Here is a 23160-nt window from a genome sequence, read left to right as displayed (position 1 = left end):
CTTTCACAGGCCCCAGATCTTGCCTCTTTCACGTGGCTTCCATACATGCTTATTTCAGAGTTGTACTCTGTAGGAAATAAATATCCCTGTGAGTTTTTTGTGTGTGTGTTAGTATGTTGGGACTATATCAGTTTGGCATATTGAGTATGCTTGGTGAAATTATATGTGGATTTATATATTCCTGTGCCATTTAACAAAGGTGATAAGGATTTTTTTTTCCCCTTAAGCCTTTATTTGATACCTTTTCTTGTTTATTTGGTACATTTCATTTTTGTTCAGTGACAGCAGTGTATTCCTTCAGTCTCAAGAGTGTGATGTCAGTGATGTCTTCTGACCCAAACATCGAATCTTCTTCTCCCCTATCCCCTGGTTTCATGAAGAACCGTGGTGGTAGAGAAACAGCTGACAAGTGTCCAAAGAGTGCTGTGGGGGTCTAGGCCGATCATGAACCTACAACTACCTAGAATCTTGGTTAATTCTAATCAAGGAAATGTGATTATCATTTCCCTTTAAGCTTAGAGATTCAGTGCATCATAGATAAGCCAAAAGTAAGAAGATTCTCCTTCTTACTTGGCTTATTTATCGATCTCATTTCTTTCTTTTTAATTGCCTTGTAGTTGATTTATAATATTTTGCTTGTTTCAGGTGGGCCGTATGGTTTGGTGTTTCTGTATATTCTGCACCATTTGATCTCATTTCTTTACAGGCCTTCATTCTCCAAAGCAAACCTCTACAGCTCATCGTTTGCTTTCCTCTGTCTGCGAAGTTCTGGAAACGTTCTAGGGAATTGATTTGTTGTGACAGTCAGCACTGTGTTCAGAGGTGCAGACGGATCTCATCTAGAATGAAACCTGGCGTCTTCACTGGGTCCCGGGAGTCTCCTCAGCTCCAACCTACTTCCTCTCTGACCTTATCCCCTGCTGCTCCGCCGTTTGATCCAGTCAGCTGAGCCCCCCGCTGCTTGGTGAAGGTGCCGAGCCTGCCCCCCCCAGAACTCCTGGATGCCCCTCTCCCCGCGTGCACCCCTCGGCTCCCGTCGTTCAGTCGGGTCCCGGTGCACATGTGGCCGCGCCAGAGTTTGTCCCCCACCTCCTGTCACTCCATCCCCTCCTAGCCTGCTTTAGGTTTCTTCACAGAATTCACCTCTACCTTAAACGTAAATAGATGTTTTACTTGTTTACTGTGTGTTCTCCGCACGGTACGTAAGCTTCATGGACACAGGGGATTGTTCTGCATCCCTGTCCCTTTGTTGTCGTTGAGTCATTAGGTCATGTCTGACTCTTTGCGACTCCACGGACTGCAGCACGCCAGGCTTCCCTGTCCTTCACCAACTCCCAGAGCTTGCTCAAACTCATGTCCACTGAGTCAGTGATGCCATCCAGCCATCTCACCCTCTGTCATCCCCTTCTCCTCCCGCCTTCAGTCTTTCTCAGCATCAGGGTCTTTTCCAGTGAGTCAGCTCTTGGTATCAGGTGGCCAGAGTATTGGAGCTTCAGCTTCAGCATCAGTCCTTCCAGTGAATTTTCAGGGTTGATTTCCTTTAGGATTGACTGGTTTGTTTTTGCAGTCCAAGGGACTCTCAAAGAGTCTTCTCCAGCATCACAGTTTGAAGACATCAACTCTTCAGTGCTCAGCCTTCTTTATGGCCCAACTCTTACATCCATATATGACTACTGGAAAAACCATAGCTTTGACTAGACGGATCTTTGTTGGCAAAGTGATGTCTCTACTTTTTAATATGCTGTCTAGGTTTGTCACAGCTTTTCTTCCAAGGAGCAAGAATCTTTTAATTTCATGGCTGCAGTCACTGTCCGCACTGATTTTGGAGCCCAAGAAAATAAAGTCTGTTTCTATTGCTTAGTAGAAATTTATGATGGCACATGGCAGGTACTCAAAAACTTTGTTGAATTAAGTGAGTAAGTTATTATAATGTTTCCAATTTCACAGTTAACAACTGTGCATTAAATTTTTCAGAGATTAGATAGATTTTGAAGGTGGGTCTGAATTATTGTCTAGGGAAAGTGTTCTGTTAACCATCTGTATGGAAAAAACAATTCTTAACCATTACTGAAAATGTAAAGTGTTAGAATTGATCTGATCTAAGAATAAAGAAGTTAGGTCTCTCTGAGACCATGTTTACAGGTCATATAGCATGTGTTTCTTAAAGATGAGGAAACCGGGGTCTGGGTCTGTTTGTGGGTATGTGTGTTTGCAGGTGTGTGTCTGTGTTGTGTGTGTGTTTGTGTGTGTGTGTGTGTGTGTTGTACCGGGGACTGGGTCTGTTTGTGTGTGTGTGTGTGTGTGTGTGTGTGTTTGCAGGTGTGTGTGTCTGTGTCTGGTGTGTGTGTGTGTGTGTGTGTGTGTGTGTGTGTGTGGTACCGGGGTCTGGGTCTGTTTGTGTGTGTGTGTGTTTGCGGGTGTGTGTGTGCGTTTCTGTGTGTGTGTGTGTCTGTGTTGTGTGTGTGTCTGTGTGTGTGTGTTTGCGGGTGTGTGTGTCTGGGTCTGTTTGTGGGGGGTTGTGTGTGTGTGTGTGTGTGTGTGTGTGTGTGTGTGTGTGTTGTACCGGGGTCTGGGTCTGTGTGTGTGTGTGTTTGCGGGTGTGTGTGTGTGTCTGTGTCTGTGTTGTGGGTGTGCCAGTTACACAGCCTCTCAGCAGCAGTGCCCTGACTCTCTGACATACTTCATTGTTATTACCTTGTACAACATTGTTGTTATCTTGTGCAATATAACTTCTTAATTTCCTAGTAAATTTAGTTCTTGGTTTTTTTTTTTTTTTACTTCCAACTTACTGTCTCATCCACAAGCATGTTTTATGATTGCATATTCTCTGTGTTCTTAAGTTGCACAGTTGTTACGCAGTGCTGGGTGGGCATGGACAATCTAATATATTTCTGCCGTCTTTGGAAATCTCCCCTTCGATGTCTCTGAGTTAACAGCATCAGTATTTGCAAGAGCGAATTCCTTAAACTTCCACCTAAACCTGACATGTTTGTTGCATTTCTTTAAATAATTCATCCTGGTTGCTTAGGCCAGAACCTGTGGGTTGGTGGGGGGAAGTATTTTTACCTCTCCCTGTGGCTGATCCCTTGCATCTGGGAGGTTGCTGAATCCTGCAGAGCTTCCTTCTTTCCTGGAGGGTCTCGATTAGCTGATGTGACCCTCTACCAAATATTGGCCTTTGCAGAAGCTTTGTGACTTTGCTTCTTGTTGCAGAAATCATCCTCTAAGAAACCAGTCAGATTCATCAGGTGAAACTGTGTCTTATTAGTGAGCAATTCATGACTTCCCCTAGGGATGACCATCAAGGGCGTAGGGGGAAAGTCTGTAGTATTTAATACGGTGCTTTGGACTCTGGTGTACCCAGTAAAATAGCTTAATGTTGTTATAATTCCTCGTTTTGAGAATGCATTTTCCCTCCTTTTACACAGTTAATTATTTTCTCAACAATGAAAAAGAATAGTTTCCTTTTAAAAACAGTTTTCAATGAGCTGTTTTAAAAAGCCGTCTCTCTGCAGATGTAGAAATCGAGTAAATTAAGTGCCTTTCACAGCTCCGTGAGTGCTTTTAGCCCATCAGGTGACAGTGAAGCTTTTAAAGTTGCCTCATTCACAGCCAGGGAGCACAAGCAAGCTAAGAATTGACACCACTGAGATCAACCCCATTTTCATTTCCCTCTGGTTCGGCTATATAAGAGAAGTCAGTGTGGTCTGAAATTGTTAAAGAGAAGCATCTGAATGCCTCCTAGTGGTATACTGTGTGGGCTAATTAAGAAATTTTAAAAATAAAACTTACAGAAGGAATATTTTAAAATATTAAAACTTATAAATGCAAAGTGCTAAAATCCTGTGATGATAACATTCCAAATGGAACAAATACATTTTGTGCTATATAAAAATTAATTCAAAATCTTAACCAGAAAAAATATAACACATATGATGACGATGACTATACGTTTAATCAAGATTTTCATGTTTTGGTTCAGATTAGATTATTGTAACTGACTTTTAAAAAATTTAGTGGAACTATTTTGCACTTAAATATAGACAAATGTTGCTACTAAGATTGAATTGCTTTGTTTACATTTATCCCTTCAATTTGCTTACCGTATGAACTTTAATTTCTTTGTATGATAAAATAGAAATAATGGCGTGTAGAAATTTTGTGGTGCATTTTCAGGTGGTTTTATTTTTAAATTCCATTTTTCAAGTTGAATGGAAACTTTTATTCATCGTCTTGAAAATGCAGACTATAGCAAAACTTTAAAATGAGGAACAATGCTGATTTAAATATTGCTTTAAATGCTTAAAAGAAACAGGTCTCAAGACTTAGAGAAATAAAATTTAAAATGTAAACGAAGTCACAGGGAAAGAATTCTGATGAGGGTCAGTAGGAGGGAGGGGGGAGAAAAAAAAGCAATATCCCTTTGTTAAGCATTAAAAAAATATTTAATTAACTGCTTGCCAAAACAGAACAATTAAAATGGCAATTACCTTTAAAATAGCATCAGTGTATCTGCAGCTGTTGTGGCATAAAGCTAGGAAGCACGATGTTAGTCTGAAAGGAGCAGTTTAAATATGAAATTATGATGTCCTTGGCTGCCTGCGGTACAGCTGTCAAGCTCGGGCAGCGCGCTGGTCAATGGTGACATTCTCCGTGTCAGCGAGCAGCGTCTCCTGATACCATCACCCGCGGTTCACACGTCTCGGCGGCTCCAACTGTCGAACGCCGGGTCCCCCGGCGCTGCCGCAGCTTCCAGGCTCCCCCGCCTGGCTCACGTTTCATTCTTTGGCAATTTGCCCTAATGATATCCCCGCGGAGCCCCCAGCCTCGCCTCGCCTCCCCCCACACCGCAGCACGGCGCATCCATCCGAGCGAGCCCAGCACGGGCAGCACACGCCGCAGTTTCCCACAGTTCCTCCAAAGACGCTGGCCTGGTGTTTCAGGTTTACTTAGGATCTCAGTTTTGGCCCCAAACAGTCTATGTTACGGAGCTATAACCGTCCGTGTAAGATGCCCTGGAAGCTACTTTGCTTCTTAGGCATTTTTCAGGACGGCTTCTGAAACATGAGGCTTTTTTTTTTTTTTTACAAGCAGAATTGATCAAGGTAATACGATTCAAGATCATACATGGCTTTACGAGCATCGCCCGTCTTTGATGACGAGCGTGTCTCCGTGTGGAGGGTCCGCGGCCACTCACTCTTGTTTTCCTTTCACACCTTCTAGTTAACCGCCTGTCTGCACGGCTCGGTCGCCCTTCTGTACCCGATGTACTGGCAGCACATTTACATCCCGGTGCTCCCCCCGCACCTGCTGGACTACTGCTGGTAAGTCGGCTCTGCCGGCTCCCGTGGGCCGGCTCTCGGACTGGGAGACGCCGCTTCCTCTGCAGTTTAAGCAAGCTTGGAGTGCTTACTTACGTGTGTGTGTGTGTGTGTGTGTGTGTGAATGAGACCTCTCAAACCCGCCATGGAGATCAGTAGCAAGTATTAAAAGGTGGTTTTATGAAGGGCGGACTGGTTCTTTCCAAAGGTAGCAAAAATCTGTTCTTGGTAAACATGAAGTTCTTTAGATTTCATTGAGTTTGTTCTACCATCATTGAGATAAGTAAATGCACAGATAGCAGCTGACCCAGTCTTAACAGCTGTGGTTAGAAACATTTTGCAGAAGTTGTAGATCAGTCAGAGAGCCCATGTCCCAGGGGTCAGAGTCTGTCTGCAGAGGCCTGGAGAATCCAGGCTGTCTCAGAGCACATGTTCACCCTCCACCCCAGAGCAGGCTTTCCCACACATGCTTCCTACAGGAGCATGCCTGGTACCAGATACCCGCCAAGGGCTTGCCTCGAATGCAGGGTTTCCCTGAGTTCCTGGTGGTGAAGTCAAAGCCTCCGCCTCGAGCCACCGTGAATAACAGTGTTGACACGTGTGGGAGTCATTCTGAAACACTCCTTGGCATCAGAAACACGTGCTGGTGATCTCACAGTCTGAATTCTGCTGGGCCTCCGGAACTGCCCCAGTCCTCTTCCCTGGAGGCTGATGGAGAATTAGACCCTCAAACGGCAGCCTTGTGGTCTTCCTCGGGACTTAGGGCAGTCAACTTCTGCAGGCAGAGGTCAGTTCTTAAGCAGTCAGATGAAGTTTTTTACTCTGAACCATTCATGTGCATATGGCTTCCCTGTGACTCAGATGGTAAAGAATCTGCCTGCCAAGCAGGAGGCGCAGGTTTGATCCCTGGGTCCAGACGATGCCCTGGAGAAGGAAGTGGCAGCCCACTCCGGTATTCTTGCCTGGGAATCCCATGGACAGAGGAGTCTGGTGGGCTGTGTAGTCCATGGGGTCGCGAAAGAGTCAGACACAGCTTGAGTAACTAAAACAACAACAGTCCATGTACATGCACGCACACACACACACAGAGGAAATGATTGTGACCATAATATATTTGTTTTTATCACAATCAATGTTACTTTAAAAAAACTCTTTTAGAAATGAAGTAGTTATTTTACTTTCTGATTTCATGAAAAGCACATCAACTCAACGTGTTTAAGGGTTGAAATGACCTAAGTTCATACAATGAAGTTTTCTATCAAATTTTTATGACCAGGCCTCTTCCGAACAAATGATTTTAATAACAGTTCATATATTTGGCCACATATCAATTAAAGCCACCTACTGTGGGCTTCCCCAGCATGGTAATGTTACTGGTATTGATAATGCCATGAAGTAAGTTTCCAGTGACTTTCCGCTGCCATCCTCCCCTTTGGGTGCTGGGAGGCAGAAACAGCTTGGCAGGAGACTGTAGGTATGTGGTTTAACTATACTGCAAAGTACCACACACACGTCTGAGAGTACAGCTGGCTCTAGAAATAGCTGTCTTGGTACTCACTTTAGAGTCATCTTCTCTCACCAGTGTACTTAGAAGAGACCAGCATCCTCGAAGGCAGGAACCACGATTCTTTCACATCAACATGTGCAGTAGATCTTTGCACATAGCAATTAAAACTTACTTATTTTCAATAATTTTGATAGAAATATTTGAAGATGCATTGCTACATGATTTTTAAAAATCTATGCCAAAGTAGTGGTTCAAGAACTAACACTTGTAATTGTGAGGCTTAAAATTACATTTTGTCATACATAATATTAGTGCCATTTTAATTTTTCAGTAGAAAATTTTCTGAAATCTTAGGAGGTCACATCCCTTTAGGTTCCGTTTGCTGTAATGATGGCACATTTAAGACTTCCTGAAGTGCTGTGTTTAGAAATGATCACTAACTCTCTCCAGAGATGTCTTCCTGCTACTTTCTAACTCTGCCCACATGTCCTTCTCTTTGGGCTGCTTTCCCTGAAATGAAGGAAGCTTGTTTCATATCTTAGTCATTTCTGACCTCTGGGATAGCCCCTTTAGGACAAGTTCTAACAGCCTGTGTGCTAGGCACTGCCCTGGTCCAGAGAGCAGAGCCATGGTAATCAAGCAAGAAGTTATCTGAGAGTTCCTAAACCTTAGGGTCACCGTGACGGGCTCCACTTCTAACACAGGAAGTGGGCAGTGTAATCTACATTTTTTTTTCCCAAAATAGTGTCTAAGACTCCAGCTCTCTTTCCTTGTCAGAAAATTCCACAGACTGAACTAAGAAAACGGTTTTCTTCTCTCTGCATCTTTGCCAATGATCCTAGCGTCATACTGATGTGTGTGCAAAAGGGAGAAAAATTTTAGAGATCATCCCTTCAATCTCATATTTTTTGAGTAAAGAAATGTTTATATCCCACTCCAAAAATGGCACCAGGAAGGTGTGATGGGCTGGCTGTATATCTGCCAACTCTTGAAGGCATTTGGACTTGCCCAGTCCCGAGGCAGTCCTGGCCCCTGGAAGTGTCTCTGGTGTGGCCTAGACTCAGAGGGCCGCGATGCCATCTTGTGACCGTGGCTGAATAGCGCATCTTGGTCGGCTGCGGAGGCTTGCTAATTGGTCAGCTCATTCCTTCATGAATCCATCTGTTTGTGGACCTGACATTTAGTAAATGTGTATTTGCCAAGCTGTGAGTGTGTAACATAATGAATAGGACTTAGTTTCCGTCCCCTGGAGTCCCCAGATAGGAAGAACTTCCCATGTTCGTGCACCAGTGCATGTGGGGAGCCCAGAGGAATACCGTGATGCCATAGGGTTTATGTCCAAGGCACATGAAGAACCCCAATCGGAGCACCCGGGAGGCGTGCCCACCGCCCCTGGGGCAGGAGACGGCACCGTCTGTGTTTCCCTCCCTCTGCCGGTGTGAGGGGAAAATAGGAAGTTTCTGTGTGACGGGCATAAAGTTCAGTCATTCAGCATGAGTAAGTTTTAGAGATTTGTATAACGTCATGCCTTTACTTAACAATTACTCTGTTGTGGAGCTAGAAATTTGCATGGTAGGTACTGATGAACAGAAGAGAACACGAAGGAGTACTTGAACGTCGGAGGCCTAGAGTGGCTTTGCCACACGGCCTAACCCTCTGAGTCCTGAAACGCCCCGAGGCGCTGTGAGGCCAGTGCCAGTCTGCTCCTTTCTGCGAGAGTGGGTGACTCACCGTTTTTACGTTCTCTGTCTGTCTGATTCTTCTTCTTCTTTTTTTGAAAATAACAGTTTTAGCTTCTAAGAGAATAGATTTTTTTTTTTTTTTTAAATGGAAAATTATTTTGTTTAGACTACCCTAGGTTAATAGACTACTGCTGTTACGGTCTACCCCATGGGTGGCCTCCATAAGAAAAACCTAAAAAGAAAAAAAACTACTACAAAGTAATTATTTTTTATTTTTCAGTAAAGATTAATTGCTACCAGAGAGAGGCTGCAGTCATAATAGAGCCTTCTGTATCCTGTCTTTGCAAAATAATTCCATTGACAGAAAAATCTGGGATGGTTTTGCGCATAGATGATAAAACATCTGTGTTGCCAAGGATCTTTCTCTGACTTATTAACGCCCTAATCTAATTAGGAGATTTCAGCTAGGGTAGCAAAATTACTTTTCATGAGATTTGGCTGACTTAATATTAGGATGTAGGCAATCCAGTTTTCATAACTATTCAGTTTAATCTGTATTCTGAAAAACATCATAATTATTTTAGGAAAGTATGTTCTAGATTAATAATGTTTGCAGTCCAACATGAGTGTATTTTGGATTTTTCAGAAGTTAGTGAGATAAAACCACGTAGAGATACCCAGTGATCCCACAGAAAAAAGTTTCAGTTATTTTATGGATAGAATTTTATATTGGATTTTTATTCTGACTTAACAGTTTCTGTAAATTTATTGTTTTTGCTTCAAGAAGTAACTACTAGCTTTCATGAAGTTTTAAAAGTGTTATCTAAGGTATATTTGATAGGACTTCAGTCGGTTAGCTATTATTTTTGGCACTGATATTTTAAAATTTGATGCATCCTGCCCCTCAACATAAGTAAAATAGATATAATAATTATTATTTTTAGAAGGCTTAAATAGTCTGATGAACACTTATTATATTAAAATGTGCTTTGAGATCTGAGACTCCATGGTCTTCCTGTATTATGAACTTTGTGGTCAGGTTTCCTAACCCGAATTGGAAAATTATGCAGTAACTTTAATAAATTTGTACAATTTTGTGAAAGTTGCCTGAACCCAGTCATGGGAGCCCAGAGTAGGTAGAGGCACACGTTTTCTATCTTCTGTGGAGTCCCAGAAGGAATCCCAGGGGTGAGAACTTGAATGGGGAACCAACTAGCCACCTTTTATTTAAACAAAAGTGCAGTAGTCCACATGTATTCCTTCTCTCTCCTTTTGAAGGCAGAAAATCTGTTAGATCTTCAGGATATCAAGGCCTATAAACAGTTCTCGACTTTCAGTCAAATGAAATATCCAGAATATCAGATCAATTCCAGATGGCCCTTTGCAAAAACGTTTAAAAAAAGAGAGAGAGAAGGAACAAAGCTACAGAAGACAAGGACAAGTAGAAATTAAAATCTAGGACACCACCACCAGGCTAATGAAGAGTTAAGTGAGAATTAGAACCATTCTGGCTTTATGTGAATTCTGGATGTGTGGATGTTAGTGGCAAGGCGTCCATAAACAAATTAGGAACTGTTTGAGTTTACTTTGAAAACTGTGGGTCTGCCAAGGTGCCAGTTTTGTCTTGTTCTCAGTAGCAAAGTGGACACGCCAGACCTTGGACAGCTCAGTTCTAATAATGACAGGAATGTTTGGAAAATTATGCAGATCCTTAGAAGAAGAACATTATCTGTTTTCATTAACAGAAAAGGTTTGCATTAAATATAACACAGAGATGTATATAAAAGAAATGCCAAAATGTTTTATTTTAAAATAGCTGCTAACTTGCATATCTTCTATCACATTTGTAGACACTTGTTCATTTTCATGTTTCCTTTTTAAGTAATAATTTCATTTTGAAACGTCGAGTTGAATAGTTTCCTCTCTGTATTTCATGAGAAATATTTCTGAAATTACTAGTAAGCCTTGATTTTATGTATTATGAACATCATTTACGGTCTGTATTCTCTGCTAGAATATAAGCCCCATGAGGGAGTGTACTCTGTACTGTTTATTGTTGTACCCTCACCTCGTGCCAGCTGGTGGTACCTGGGTCTGCTCCCGATACTGTGTTGAATTAATTAACATCACTCTTAAACTTACTAGAGCAATTTAAAATTGATTAAAATGATAACTTCAATATCATTATAAGTTAAATAAATTATATTCATTTAATATTATTACTAAATATAATTTTATATGACAGTTGAAAGTGGGATACTTAAGAATGTATGGAGTTTAAGTAAAAGGCACAGTACATGAGTGGAAAGATAGCAGAGAAATAGAATGGTAAGAATGGTGGAGGAGGAAATTATTTATCTTTGCGCCTTCAGTTCCCAAACTGTACCTGGCATACAAGTAGGTCTCAGTAAACACACTGTGACTGAGTGACTCAAAAATTTTGGTGACATAGCATGTGTGAAACAATGAATATATATTAATAAAATCATGTAAGAATCTAATTGAATAAAAAATTGTACAAATAAGTGTGAATAGATTTGATGATTCTTCAAGATATATTTGGTAGGAAGTATATAGAAAAGATTTATCTTAGATGATGGGAGACCCTGATATTCTCCTTATATAAAAAAAGGTTTTTTAAATATTTTAACTCTTGATTTAATTATAATTCTGTGATTTTATATACATCAACCTTAATTTGAATATATTAGTGGCTTCAGATTAAATTTGAGTTTTCTGTATGGAATAATTTTGACTGTCTATAAATGTATTTTTTAAAGCATTCTGAATTACTGTATCGTTTTCAGTTCTAATGAACTCTGTGAACATACACATGTGTATTTTTAATTTAGCGCCCCCATGCCGTACCTGATTGGAATACACTCCAGCCTCCTAGAGGTGAGTATCTTTCAGACATGAGATAAGTTAATTCGTAGAAGTAATAGTTAAAACAGTTGTGTTTTGAGAGAATGTCAGTTGAATAGTACAAAGAAGGAACTAGCTGCATATTTAGAGTATATGTATGTGATCGTTTTCCAAAACGTGATATTGAAATAATTGTATTTAATCAGTATGCACAGTGGCCACCTTCAGTGGCCTCAGACCCACAAAAGTAGGTTCTGTTTGGTTGCAGTCATGTGTTAAGTTTTCTTTTTTTCATTTATTTTTATTAGTTGGAGGCTAATTACTTTGCAGTATTGTAGTGGTTTTTGTCATACACTGGCATGAATCAGCCATGGATTTGCATGTGTCCCCTTCCCGATCCCCCCTCCCATGTGTTAAGTTTTAAATACTGAAAACTTAGTCTTTGAACCATCTTTTTTTTTTTTTTTTCCAAACCATCTTCTTGATGACGCTTGATATCTTTTATATCTGTCTCTCTTTCGGAAGATATATTTCTATATTTTAAAAGCGAAAATTTTTGTAATTATGTATCATAAAGGGCAAATTTTTATTTTGTGAGCTTCACTATAAATCCACTGTATCAAAATTTAACCAAAATGTGTTTTAAGACACTAATCATGAACTTTTAGAATACAGCTTTTCTAAATGCAAAACAGAAAAAGAGACACAGATGTACAGAACAGACTTTTGAACTCTGTGGGAGAAGGCGAGGGTAGGATGTTTCGAGAGAACAGCATCGAAACATGTATATCATCTAGGGTGAAACAGATCACCAGCCCAGGTTGGATGCAAGAGACAAGTGCTCGGGCCTGGTGCACTGGGAAGACCCAGAGGGATCGGGTGGAGAGGGAGGTGGGAGGGGGGGATCGGGATGGGGAATACATGTAAATCCATGGCTGATTCATGTCAATGTATGACAAAACCCACTACAATATTGTAAAGTAATTAGCCTCAACTAATGAAAATAAATGGAAAAAATATATATGCTATACAAAATAAATGGAATATAGCTTTTCAAAAAAATTAATTTTCAGTCCTGTTGGGACTTAAAATGTAGGGTTTTTTTTAACTGTCTATTTCAGAGTGACTTTTGTCATTTGTTGTCACTGTGATGAAAAACCTTGAGCTTTAAACACCTCAGACTTGAAATCAGTGAGATTTCCAGAGAGGACAGCTTATGAGATTAGTTTCTAAAAAGTAAACAAAAGGCTTGGGTTAGTTGCCTCGCATCATTATGCCAGCTGATTTGTTTTGTTCAAATAAATTTCTTCTTTGGCTGGTTGTCCATATTGTACTTTAACCCAGTTTCTGATAAGCAAACTTAGTAAGTTCGATTTGGTTTAGTGATTAGTCATTATCACTGTGTCAATCCTCACTTTGCTGATCAAGGAAGGTCCTGGGGATTATTTTTAAAACTCCTGAGCATCTTTTGTGTAGAGAGTATGCTTCAACCATTAATAAAGAATACATCTTAATGAATTATAGTGGGTTTAGTTTCTTTTAAATTTTGAAGCCTGAATTGCATAGTGTGATAACTCTGTATTTTGTTTATTTTTAGAAAACTTCTTAAAGGCCCAAGTACTTGCAGTGAAAACAAATTGTATAAGATAAAATATAAATAAGTAGGTATTTAATCTGCTAGTAGAGTGTAGAATATATGACTGGCATTTTATTCATTGGTAGTTTGATTTCTTGGAAAAATCTAACTAGGGTTGGTTGGTATGATTCTTTTTTAAAAAGTCATCAAATTTGATTTTGATGTTAGTATACATATATCTTTATTTAACATACCTAACAGAGCACATAGTTTTTATAATACATTTATTTATGCAGATGAAAAATATTTGAAGTGGTTGACTGTACCTGTTTCATTATTTTGCATAATGATTCTATATCAACTTTTAAAACAAAAAGCTTTTCCAAAATACTGCAGAAGGTAGTACATGCCTTAAACATTCAATAAAATTTATCACGTGTTTATCGGACACCTGTAGAGAAAATCATTACCTTTTTACAGAAACAAATTTAAGAATTTTTTACTCCTTAAAGTATTGTCTTGGAGAAGCAGTCCTTTCTACCTTCCAAATGGCTCTTCTCATGAAGTCAGGATTAGATCAGCTGGCATCTCTGCTCCTTTTATACTCTGAACTTATTAAGCTATCTTTATTTGGCTTTATTTGGTTCATTTGGCTGAATAGTGAATGAGAAACTATAACAGGAACTTCAGGATTGTCTCTAAACCAGTTGGGTACCATTTAGTAACTTTCTTCTTAGTCTTTTACCAGGAGATACATATCCTGTATCAGAATTCCATCCTTATTATGACATTGTTAGGCAAATTTATTTTTAGCTAAAATTCTAATCTTTAGTGCTTTTTAAATTTTACTGAAGTGGTATTATAATTAAAATACAAATATATTTACACATTTTACATATGAAATAGGACTGGATAATTTTTCGCATTTTGTTTGGCTGCAAATACGACTGATTTTTTTGTTGGGGAAGAATTGAAATGTCCTCTTCCCTCTCAGTCAAGAAGGTTTCAACACTTTTTATCAGCTTTATAAGGACTTTTAATAAACCTAATTGTTCAAAGATATGAAATTAATGTTTTTCTAAACCTTTTAAAAATTATTTTTATGTGGTCATAAGCAAAAGCTATCTAGGAATCTCTTTTTAAAATGTAAGTTTGCTTCTGAAATGAAGGGTAAGAGCGTTTTGTTCCCCCTGAAAACTAGACTCTAGGGATAAAGTCCAGGCAGACTAAGGCGGGGAGTAGGTCCGCAGAGGCCCCCAGTGCGGGGCTCGCATCATCTGCTGGTTCTGGACCAGGCGTTGGCCAGCTCCACAGCATCGCTCGGCCGCCGCCCTTCCTGGCCTCGGCGCTCAGGTGTGCTGGCCTCACCTGAAGGAGGGCGGTGTGTGGGCGCCCGCAGGCTGGGCGGCTCCGCGTCGCGTGTGGTCCTCAGGAAGACTTCCGGTCCATGTCCTCATAGTATCTTTTTATTTTTGAAGGATAAAAAGCACATTCTCTCGCCACACTTTCTTACTCTTTCCCCATCAAAACAAGTTCATGAATTTTGTGAGACAGAAAAACATGGGACAGAGAAAGAGGTGCCATTTCATAGGCCATCTGACCTTTTATTCTTCTTTAGAAAAAAATAGCTAAAGCTAGGTTTGGAGGGAAATAAAAGAGAAAATACATTAATCTGAATTTTTTAAAAAACAGATTTAAATTACATGCTATTTCCACCCCCTTGCTGGCTTATGTAGAATTGTTCTCACTTTAGGGAGGCTCAGTGTATTGATTGTTGAAATGAACACATTTTTCATTCTTACTGAGTGTTCCCTATAACAAATTTTAATGTTCAGCTATTATCAGATTTTTTTAATCTAAGAGAAACTTTGGAAAAGAGTATACATTTCATACCAAGACTAATTTCTTTTATTCAGAGTTAAAGTTATTTCCTTTATTCAGAGTTAAACAGTGTTAGTGATGTTACAAACATTTTGGGTTCACAAAACCATTTCTCTGGGCTATTTAGATAAACTCACTTCATCCTTTGAAAAATCTATCAGGTTTCTGGATTATCTTTACTGTTTCTGTTTAAAAGGGCAACTTAGAATTGAAGATGGAAATGAAACTTAAGGTATACTTTTCCCATCTAAATGCCATTAATATACACATATTTTTCTTCATAAAATAGGTTATTTTTGTAGTTATGCTGTAGTTGATTTGTAGATAACCACATATTTACATATGTAAATCTCTTCATATACATGTGCACATGGAAAGGAGATTAATTCATAAATATTTGGCACTATTATCACTATTATAAGTGATTCTCTGTTAATTTCTTAGAAATGGCCATCTTCTGAACCTTACTTTAGAATAATTATAGTGTCTTTTACAAGGCAGAGTTCAGAATCATGTGTTCCCTTGAGAATCTATATTCCACATAGATGTTATGGCTTTCTTAATTCATAAAAATTCTCTACTCTAGACTGCCATTTTCCTAGCAAATTTAGCATTCTACCCAGTATACAGAGATTTGAAATTCTAAATAGATCACAGAAATTCCAGTCTTGGCTAACTTAAAAGATTGTCCTGGCCAATTTAATATTTAGGGTGTTTAAATTGAAAAATGTCTGTTATTCTAGAAGGTCACTTTTAAAACTATTGCACTGAGATTAATTGGTCGATTGCTAGTTGAACTATGCAATTACGGAATTCTGAGTTGATGGATATATTTCATTAATGTATATATTACTTATTTTCACTAGGGAATAACATTTGCTATCATTTAAGACTAATAGAATTATATGATTTAAGTAGACATATTAGTTTAGATAGGAAAAATAAACTATAAATGTTTCTTTAAGGATAAAAATTTAATAAATTCTAATTTACTGTCATTTGTGCATGTTTTGAGATAACTTGGCCATTTGACTAAGCTTTCAAACAAATATGACAAGTCATATAGTTGATCTGATAGGCTGTTAAATTTGATACTTTATAGTAATTTCATGGGATAAAGAATACAACAGATTCTATATTTCTGCTGTCATTTTTGCTTATTCACCTTTCACTTATAAGTCATCATCAACTTACACCAAATTGATATGGAGATAATAGAGGAAATATTTACTAATTTAAAACTTCATTTACTACTTAGTCATATTTATTGTTTCATGTTAACCCTGAAGTATGATTTATGCTAAAAATAGCTCTAGAACTGGCTACAAGTTCCTATATCATAGGATTGAAATTCAATTGGTAAAATTTAAAGAATATAAATATTTACAGTTTAGTATAGTTGTGCCTATTTTGTATTTGTTGTAATATCTCTTTGGTAGTTATATTACATTAAGTTTCTCCTAACTAAACAAATATTTTTGAGTGAGTAAACATTCTATTTTAAGTATTTTTACTCTTACCTTTTTGAGTGGTTGTAGACAGACTTTCTCATAAGGCAAAATTGTTTGTATTCTTTCATAGTGTAGAATTTTCCTTTTTTTTCTAAGGCTAATGAATTAAAATTAATTTTCTCTAGATGTCTAAGCTCGTGATTGTTTTGGAAGGAAACTATACTAAGACGTGTGTTTATAATTGTGTTTTTTAAACAGAGAGTGAAAAATAAATCATTGGAGGATGTGGTTATGTTAAATGTTGACACAAACACTTTAGAATCACCATTTAATGACTTGAGCAGCCTACCAAGCGACGTGGTAAGTGTGGAGGGTGTTTTGTGGTGAACATACGTATATATGTTTTCTCCTGGACCCTTGAATCACCAGGAGTTGCTTTCCCACTTTTCCTATCTGAAATAAAAAGGGTTGACTATGCACATGTGGTGTGAGAGGAAGCAGTGTAGAGAGAGCCTCAATTTAATATTTTTACCTTTTGGCAGTCGAGGAGATGTCGAATGGAGCATCACATTCCTTATTGTAAGAGTAGGATCGTAATTAAAAAGCTCGATGCATTCATTAGGCAGAGTTTCTTTAAGCGCAAGTCTCTTCATCTCATCTTAATCATTATATTACAAAGTAGGCATTTCTGTCTGCCTAGTGGCATGTCTTGCAGAAGAATGAGCGAGTTTTTGAAGGCAAGAAGAAGAAGGGGGCCAATTATCGGCTTTTGCTTCCCTGCCACCTGCCAGCGCTTTTCCTTTTAATTAATGAGCTGATGGCACTGGTCAATATAATAAGAAATGCTTGTACAGTTGGGGTCAGAAAATTCTGGCTTTGATCTCCCTCAACTTTCTGAAACATTTATTTGTTTTCTCTAAATTATTTCAGTTTTATTTTTAATCTTTTCTCTCCTGCTGAGGGCCGCAAGAATGAAAACCTACACTGTTTGTCATTTGCTCTGGCAGAGCACAGACTGCTTACTTAGGATTCTATTTGTAAATTAAACTGCAAACCCAGTTTGTCATAAAAGACATCTGATCCTTTTGAAATGACGAAAACTGTCTTTTGTCTGTAAAGGCTGATAAATTAAGTGCCAGTTCTCTTTCGGTCTTTGATCTTGCAGAGGTTTGTGTGTGTGTGTGTGTGTGTGCACGCGTGTGTGTGTGTCTGCAGCTTATAATAGGATATATTCTGAATTTTGTGTTAAGTGGTTTTCAGAAATGCATTTTTTTTGGCCTTCGTATTACTTAGAACAGGGTACAAATGCAGATTGTACTGCTTCTGTATATATTCTAATGTCTATTTTAAAATATCTATGTAACATAATTCTAATTTAAAATAACTCACTTTTAAAAATCCATTTATTCAGATATATTAAAATTTGGAAATAACCTTCAAAATATTATTTTTGGTAATATTGCAAGTACTTTGAAATCATTATTATGTTGTTTGAGTTTTTAATTTTTTTTTTTTCAAACTCAAAAAATACAATAATACTTGCCTTGATTGCTTTTATGGCTGCTGATAGGAAAAAATGTGACTTTAAAGTCAAAATCTGATTATTTATGCCCATAAATAACCTAAAATACTTGCTGACCTTGAAGCAAATTAACTGAAGCACTTTATCTCACTGTAGTAAAATTTGTGCTATGTATGAACAAATCCAAACCCAGGCCAGTGAAGAATTATATTATCTTTTTAGCTCATTATAACTAGATTGCCTCATTATAAAAATTCTGCAGAAGTTGCTAGAAAGGATTAGAGTTGTTCATTTAGAAATCCATCAAAGTAGTCTTCACTGGATAGGGACATAATTATGAAAATAAAGTCCCAGATTTTAGGAGTGTTTTCCTTAAGTGCATATAGTCCCCACAGTTAATTCTCTGAGAGGATTTTTTTTTCCTTTAAATGAGGAAGAATAAGAAAGAGAAAGAGACGAAATCAGCTTTCTTGTGTTACATTAAAATGTTTATAGTTGGCTCTAACGATAGCTGATCATTACTTTGAGGACAACAGTCTTTAATAGTAATTTTTTGATGGGTGATTCTGTTCAAATTGGGAACTACTACTTTCCTAGTAGAATTAGTTTGATATTTAAACATCTACTTAAATATGTGAAGTTAAACAATATTCACGAAATGTAAAAACCTAAATATGTACAATGATAGAAGGGATCGTCCCACTGGTTAGTTATAAGCAGCAGTTAATTAAACATAACCGAAATAGTAAAGAATATTCATAAAAAGGAACTCTACAAGGTGATGTAGATGTAGCTATTGTATTTGTATGGTTGAAATTAGACTGCAGACTAAAACAAATTTGAAGAATGAATAAACTGAAATAGTTCTCAGATGGAGCTAGGACTATTTACTGAAAGTGTGAGATGTTTTCAAGTTATAATCCTTTTCTAAAAAGATTTCAGGTGGTTGTTTAATCCATCTCTAAGCTTTTTCATCAGTTTTCCAAAGTAGGAAAGAGTATCTCATATTGTGGGGAAATATGATAAAGTATCACATCATACTTCCTTTAGTTGTAAATGTTTTGAGTGAGATGTGTTCAAATCACAAATGATAGTCCTGAATTTTTTTGTGACTTAATAAAATATGCTTGAAGCCTGAAAAATATTACTATTGGTATTGTTTGATAATTTAATAAATTAACTGATATTCAAACGGGGACCTTTTAAAATCATTCACCCAAACATTTATACGTACAGGCTAGATGATTTTCTGTGCATATGCACTTTATTATCGTGTCAGCTTGACCAGTGGTCTTGGCTGTTCGAAGGTCAGTGGTCACAGTTGTCCTGAATTACTAGTTCTTTTTTCCTGTGGACCCTCTGCTGCGTTGCATGCTGTAATCTTCTTAATGGCTTCATTCCAATATTCACACATAATATTTTAGATTTATTGACTGTTAGAAATACTACCATGCCAGTAGCAGTTCCGCTGCTCTTAAGGTATTTAAAATTGGAAGAATAAATCAGGCCAAAGCTTTCAGGAACCCTTTGTTTTCCTTAAGGGAAAGGAAAAAAACCCTCTTCCTGTCTTCTGACAAGAACACTTGTTTTTCGATTTCATCATTTCACTATAGATTTGGATCATTAAAAGAAAAAAAACAAATTTTATTGGGAGTGATTTTAACGATATTGATAATTACATGGAATAACTTTTAAAAGCAGTCGACCCATTAAAATATACTTTTGTAGTTTTTGTCTGCAAATACATTGTGATTTTATTTTTTTTTTAGTGGCTGTGCCAGATATAGGTACCTTCAAATATATGTAGTTTGAGTGTTTTGAAATAAAAGAATAAATTTTAGGGCTATGTAACAATATCAGTTGCAGTTACTGTTATTGTGGTATGTTTTTAAGTGGGGGTAGACAGAGCCAGTTTGTATTAAATAGAACACTTGAAATCTCAAATGAGTTCATTTTAATTTAAGAAAATGCACTCTTGAGACCTCCTCCATTGCAAATACATACAGTATACAAATTTAGTTTTGATTATGTAATAATTTTAAATGTATTTCTAGAGTATTAGTACTCATTTAAATTTTTATCATCCTTAACAATTTAAAAAAGTAATTTGGAGAATTGTTACTGTTTCAAAAATGAATAGGATACCCCACTTGTGGGAAAATTAAGCTAATTCAAATTATAGTGAAATATAGGAAATCTGTCTTTATATGGCTATTCAGTTAAAACAATTATAAACTTAACTCTTATAGAAAAAAGCTGCTTAGAATTGACATCTGAAAAAGTCACATGTATTAGAATATTCATTACTTAGGAAAGCAAATTTTGACCTGCATGGCATAACTGTCTTTAAATAATTTCAGCTTACTGGTTTGTGAAAAATAATATACTCTGAGGCAGGTCAAAATACTTACCTCTGTGCTAGATGAGAGGGTGAAGGCACAGAACTCTACTGTTCCTGGTGTGACTGGAGCTTTATTTCATGCAAGTTGATTCTCAGACTTACTGCATGGTCCCTCTCATAGAAACATGATGCACAGTGTACCGAGTACCTCCTATTGATGAAAAAGCCCACTCTCCATTCTAATCTTGTTAAAGAAATATCATTATGACCTATTTCACTTAAATTAGGATTGTCAGCACTGTTTTAAAGACTCGTTTTCATGTTGTGTGTAATACTTCTGGAAACTGATTTTCTATTTTCTCTCCGAGGTTATGTAGAAAATACAGCTGGCACTCTGAGGCGTTACTGTACCCTTCACGGTAGGCCGCAGTGTGTTACAGCATGGTGACATTCAGTGTAAAGCGTATTTAATTATTAAAACACTGAAAAGGCCTTATTATAAAATTGAGTCCTCTAAAACATGGTGCATCTGAGACTTTCGAGTGTCACACCAGGGACTAGGTTAATGGTTTTACTATGACATGAACAGGAAAGGCACAAATTGCTCCGATTATCTAAAAGTCACTACGAGCCTAAAAAAACTAAAGGAAAAAAACCCAAACTCTTAACTAAAATTTTTAGATCATCTAGATTCAAGTGAGTTAATTCATTTGGGAATAAGTTTGGGAAAGAATTGGCTTTCTTGGAGAATTTTTAAAAATCAGTTTAAATTGAAGTATATAAATAAATTTAACTCTTAACCAACTGTACAAGTAGGTCAGTAAATATGTTTACTTCACTGGATATTTACTCTAATCTAACATGAAGGTTTAATATGTTACATTGTCATAATATATGTTATAAAGAAAACAAAGAGGCCCCAGAGAATATTCTATTAGTTCCAGGTTCGCCAGCACTCTGCTGTAATCCTTATCGCGTTTAGCAGTAAGGAAGCCCCAGCAAACCTCTCACGTGTCCGGAGGAGAGAGGTAACAGTTTGATTGGGGTTCTGGAGTGGGTTCGCGGCCGTTGCTTTGTTTAATGCGGTAGGCTCCAGGAGACGCTCCCTGCCCAGCTGGTGGACCAGGCACCGGGGCAAGGCCCTGCTCACAGCCCCGGCCCCGGGCGGGCGGCGTGGGCCGCCGGGGTTGCGCTTCTTCCGCCCTCTGTGGCGGAGGTTGCTCCGGGTCCCTGGTAGAGTGGCTTCCTAGAAGGCTGTCTAGGGTGTTTCCATCTGACTCCCGCAGCAGTGACGGGGAAGCCTGGGAGCCCGTTTACCCTCGTCCTCTCTGGCCGGAGGGCCGTGTGTCCCCTGGCCCTGGAGAAGCAGGCCGTGGTGGAGGCACCCGGCTCCTGCCCCGACTTCCGCCCTCACAGGGGCTCCCTTTTCTTCTCAATAGTCATTTTCAGGGATGAGACTGTTCACAGAGGTGTGTTTTTTTTGTTTTTGTTTTTTTGTCTGTGAGTACGAACAGATCCTGCTGTGTTTTCTACTGTTTTTCTTGATGTGTATTTTTCAATATAAACTTTCAATACCAAAGCGTAATAAAACAAAAATTAAAAATGCAAAATCTTAATTAATTGGGCTTCAGGCATTTAAAAGATCTTCACTGTTTTCTCTTGGCTGCACGGGAGAATCAATCCAGCCCTGCTCTGCCCTCCCTTCATGTCTCTCTACATTTGCCATTTGAAAGTTGATTTATAATTTGCTACTTTTAGTGATTTTTTTCAGTGCTCATGAGTTTCCTTGGTTTTCTCATGGCTTTTCATTTCCATCTAAGTTAGCTAGCCTTTCTCCTAATATCTTTTTTTCCTCCTGTGTCATCTTAAAAAGGCACTTCTCTTTCTTCTTGCTCCCTGTGTGTGTGTATGTGTGTGTGTTTATATATTTAATGTAAAGACCTTGATTTTGGTTTTAAAATAATTGAAAGATTTTTTTGTGTGTGTTTTAAGTTCTTGACTCTTCCATTTTCGAGAGACTTTTCGTGCACATGATGTTGTGAGCACTGTCAGGATAGTGGGTCCCAAATCCTGCTGACATGATGACAACTTGGTGGACTTCTCCGTGAATTCCGGTCCCTGGATCCTGGGTCCCGTCTGAGTCAGTCAGCTAAAAAAGTTAGGACAGAGGTGTGCTTGGACAGCTTGTTGATTTGTTCATTCTCTCATTCAGCAAATACTGATGAGGCACCTACTACATAACTGTATTTGGAGCGGAGTGGACGAGAAGATGAACACTCTGCAGTCCTGAAGCTCACGTTCCATCAGCTGAACACAAGCCCCTGGCCATACCAGGTCACGGTGGTGCAGGGAGATAGCTGGCTAACCCAGCTAGGTTATCGAAGCACCCCTTAGAACTTAGGGTCTCTGCTACCAACGAGAGGCTCAGTGAGATGCTGGTAGACTGACAGCTCCTCTGCCGTAAGAGAGCCGAAGTGAAAGTAGCTGTAGTCAAGCCAAGAGGCCACTGTTACCTGTCTGTAAACTCACATCTGCCTTTTGTGGTTCAGCCCAAGACGTCAGAACGTCTGTGCAGAACTGGCCTGAACGGTGGGTGTGAGAAAGCCACGCAGAGTGGGAGGAGGAGGAACAAGCGCATGCAGAGGTTCTGCTGTTGGCAATTCAGGAAGGGAGAGAAGCCCTGTGTAGCTGTGGTGAGACGCACGGAAGCGAAAGTTACACCCAATGAGGTGGTACAGATAGCAGGAGTGAGAGCAGGAGGTCACTGGTTCTTGTTCAGGACTCCAGGCTCTACTGGGCCTTCACTGGAGATCTGTAGCAGAGGAAGAATAGCGCAGGCCACTTAGGCTTGTAAAAACGCCATCCCCAGCTCTAGGACGTAAAGATCCCTGGGTCTGACAAAGCAGAATGAAGCAGGAAGATGGGTTAAGAGACCCTTTGCAGTGGTCCAGGCGAGCGATGATCACCACTTGGACTTGATAGCGGCAGGGATTTGGAGCAAGGTGGACGGATTT

General features: G+C 38.7%; 1 protein-coding gene across 4 annotated transcripts in view; it reads left to right on the top strand.

Annotated features, from left to right (window-relative positions):
• Positions 1–23160, top strand: part of DENND1B (DENN domain containing 1B) — a 269544-nt gene that overhangs the window by 159321 nt on the left and 87063 nt on the right. For all 4 annotated transcript variants that reach the window (XM_065936314.1, XM_065936315.1, XM_065936313.1 and 1 more), the window contains 3 exons: positions 5224–5324; positions 11363–11408; positions 16542–16643. In XM_065936314.1, coding sequence (XP_065792386.1) covers positions 5224–5324; positions 11363–11408; positions 16542–16643 — 249 coding nt within the window. The remainder of the gene's footprint in view (positions 1–5223; positions 5325–11362; positions 11409–16541; positions 16644–23160) is intronic.

This window comes from Muntiacus reevesi, chromosome 5 (genome assembly GCF_963930625.1).
Source record: "Muntiacus reevesi chromosome 5, mMunRee1.1, whole genome shotgun sequence".
NCBI lineage: Eukaryota > Metazoa > Chordata > Mammalia > Artiodactyla > Cervidae > Muntiacus > Muntiacus reevesi.
This window is presented reverse-complemented; position numbering and strand designations above follow the sequence as displayed.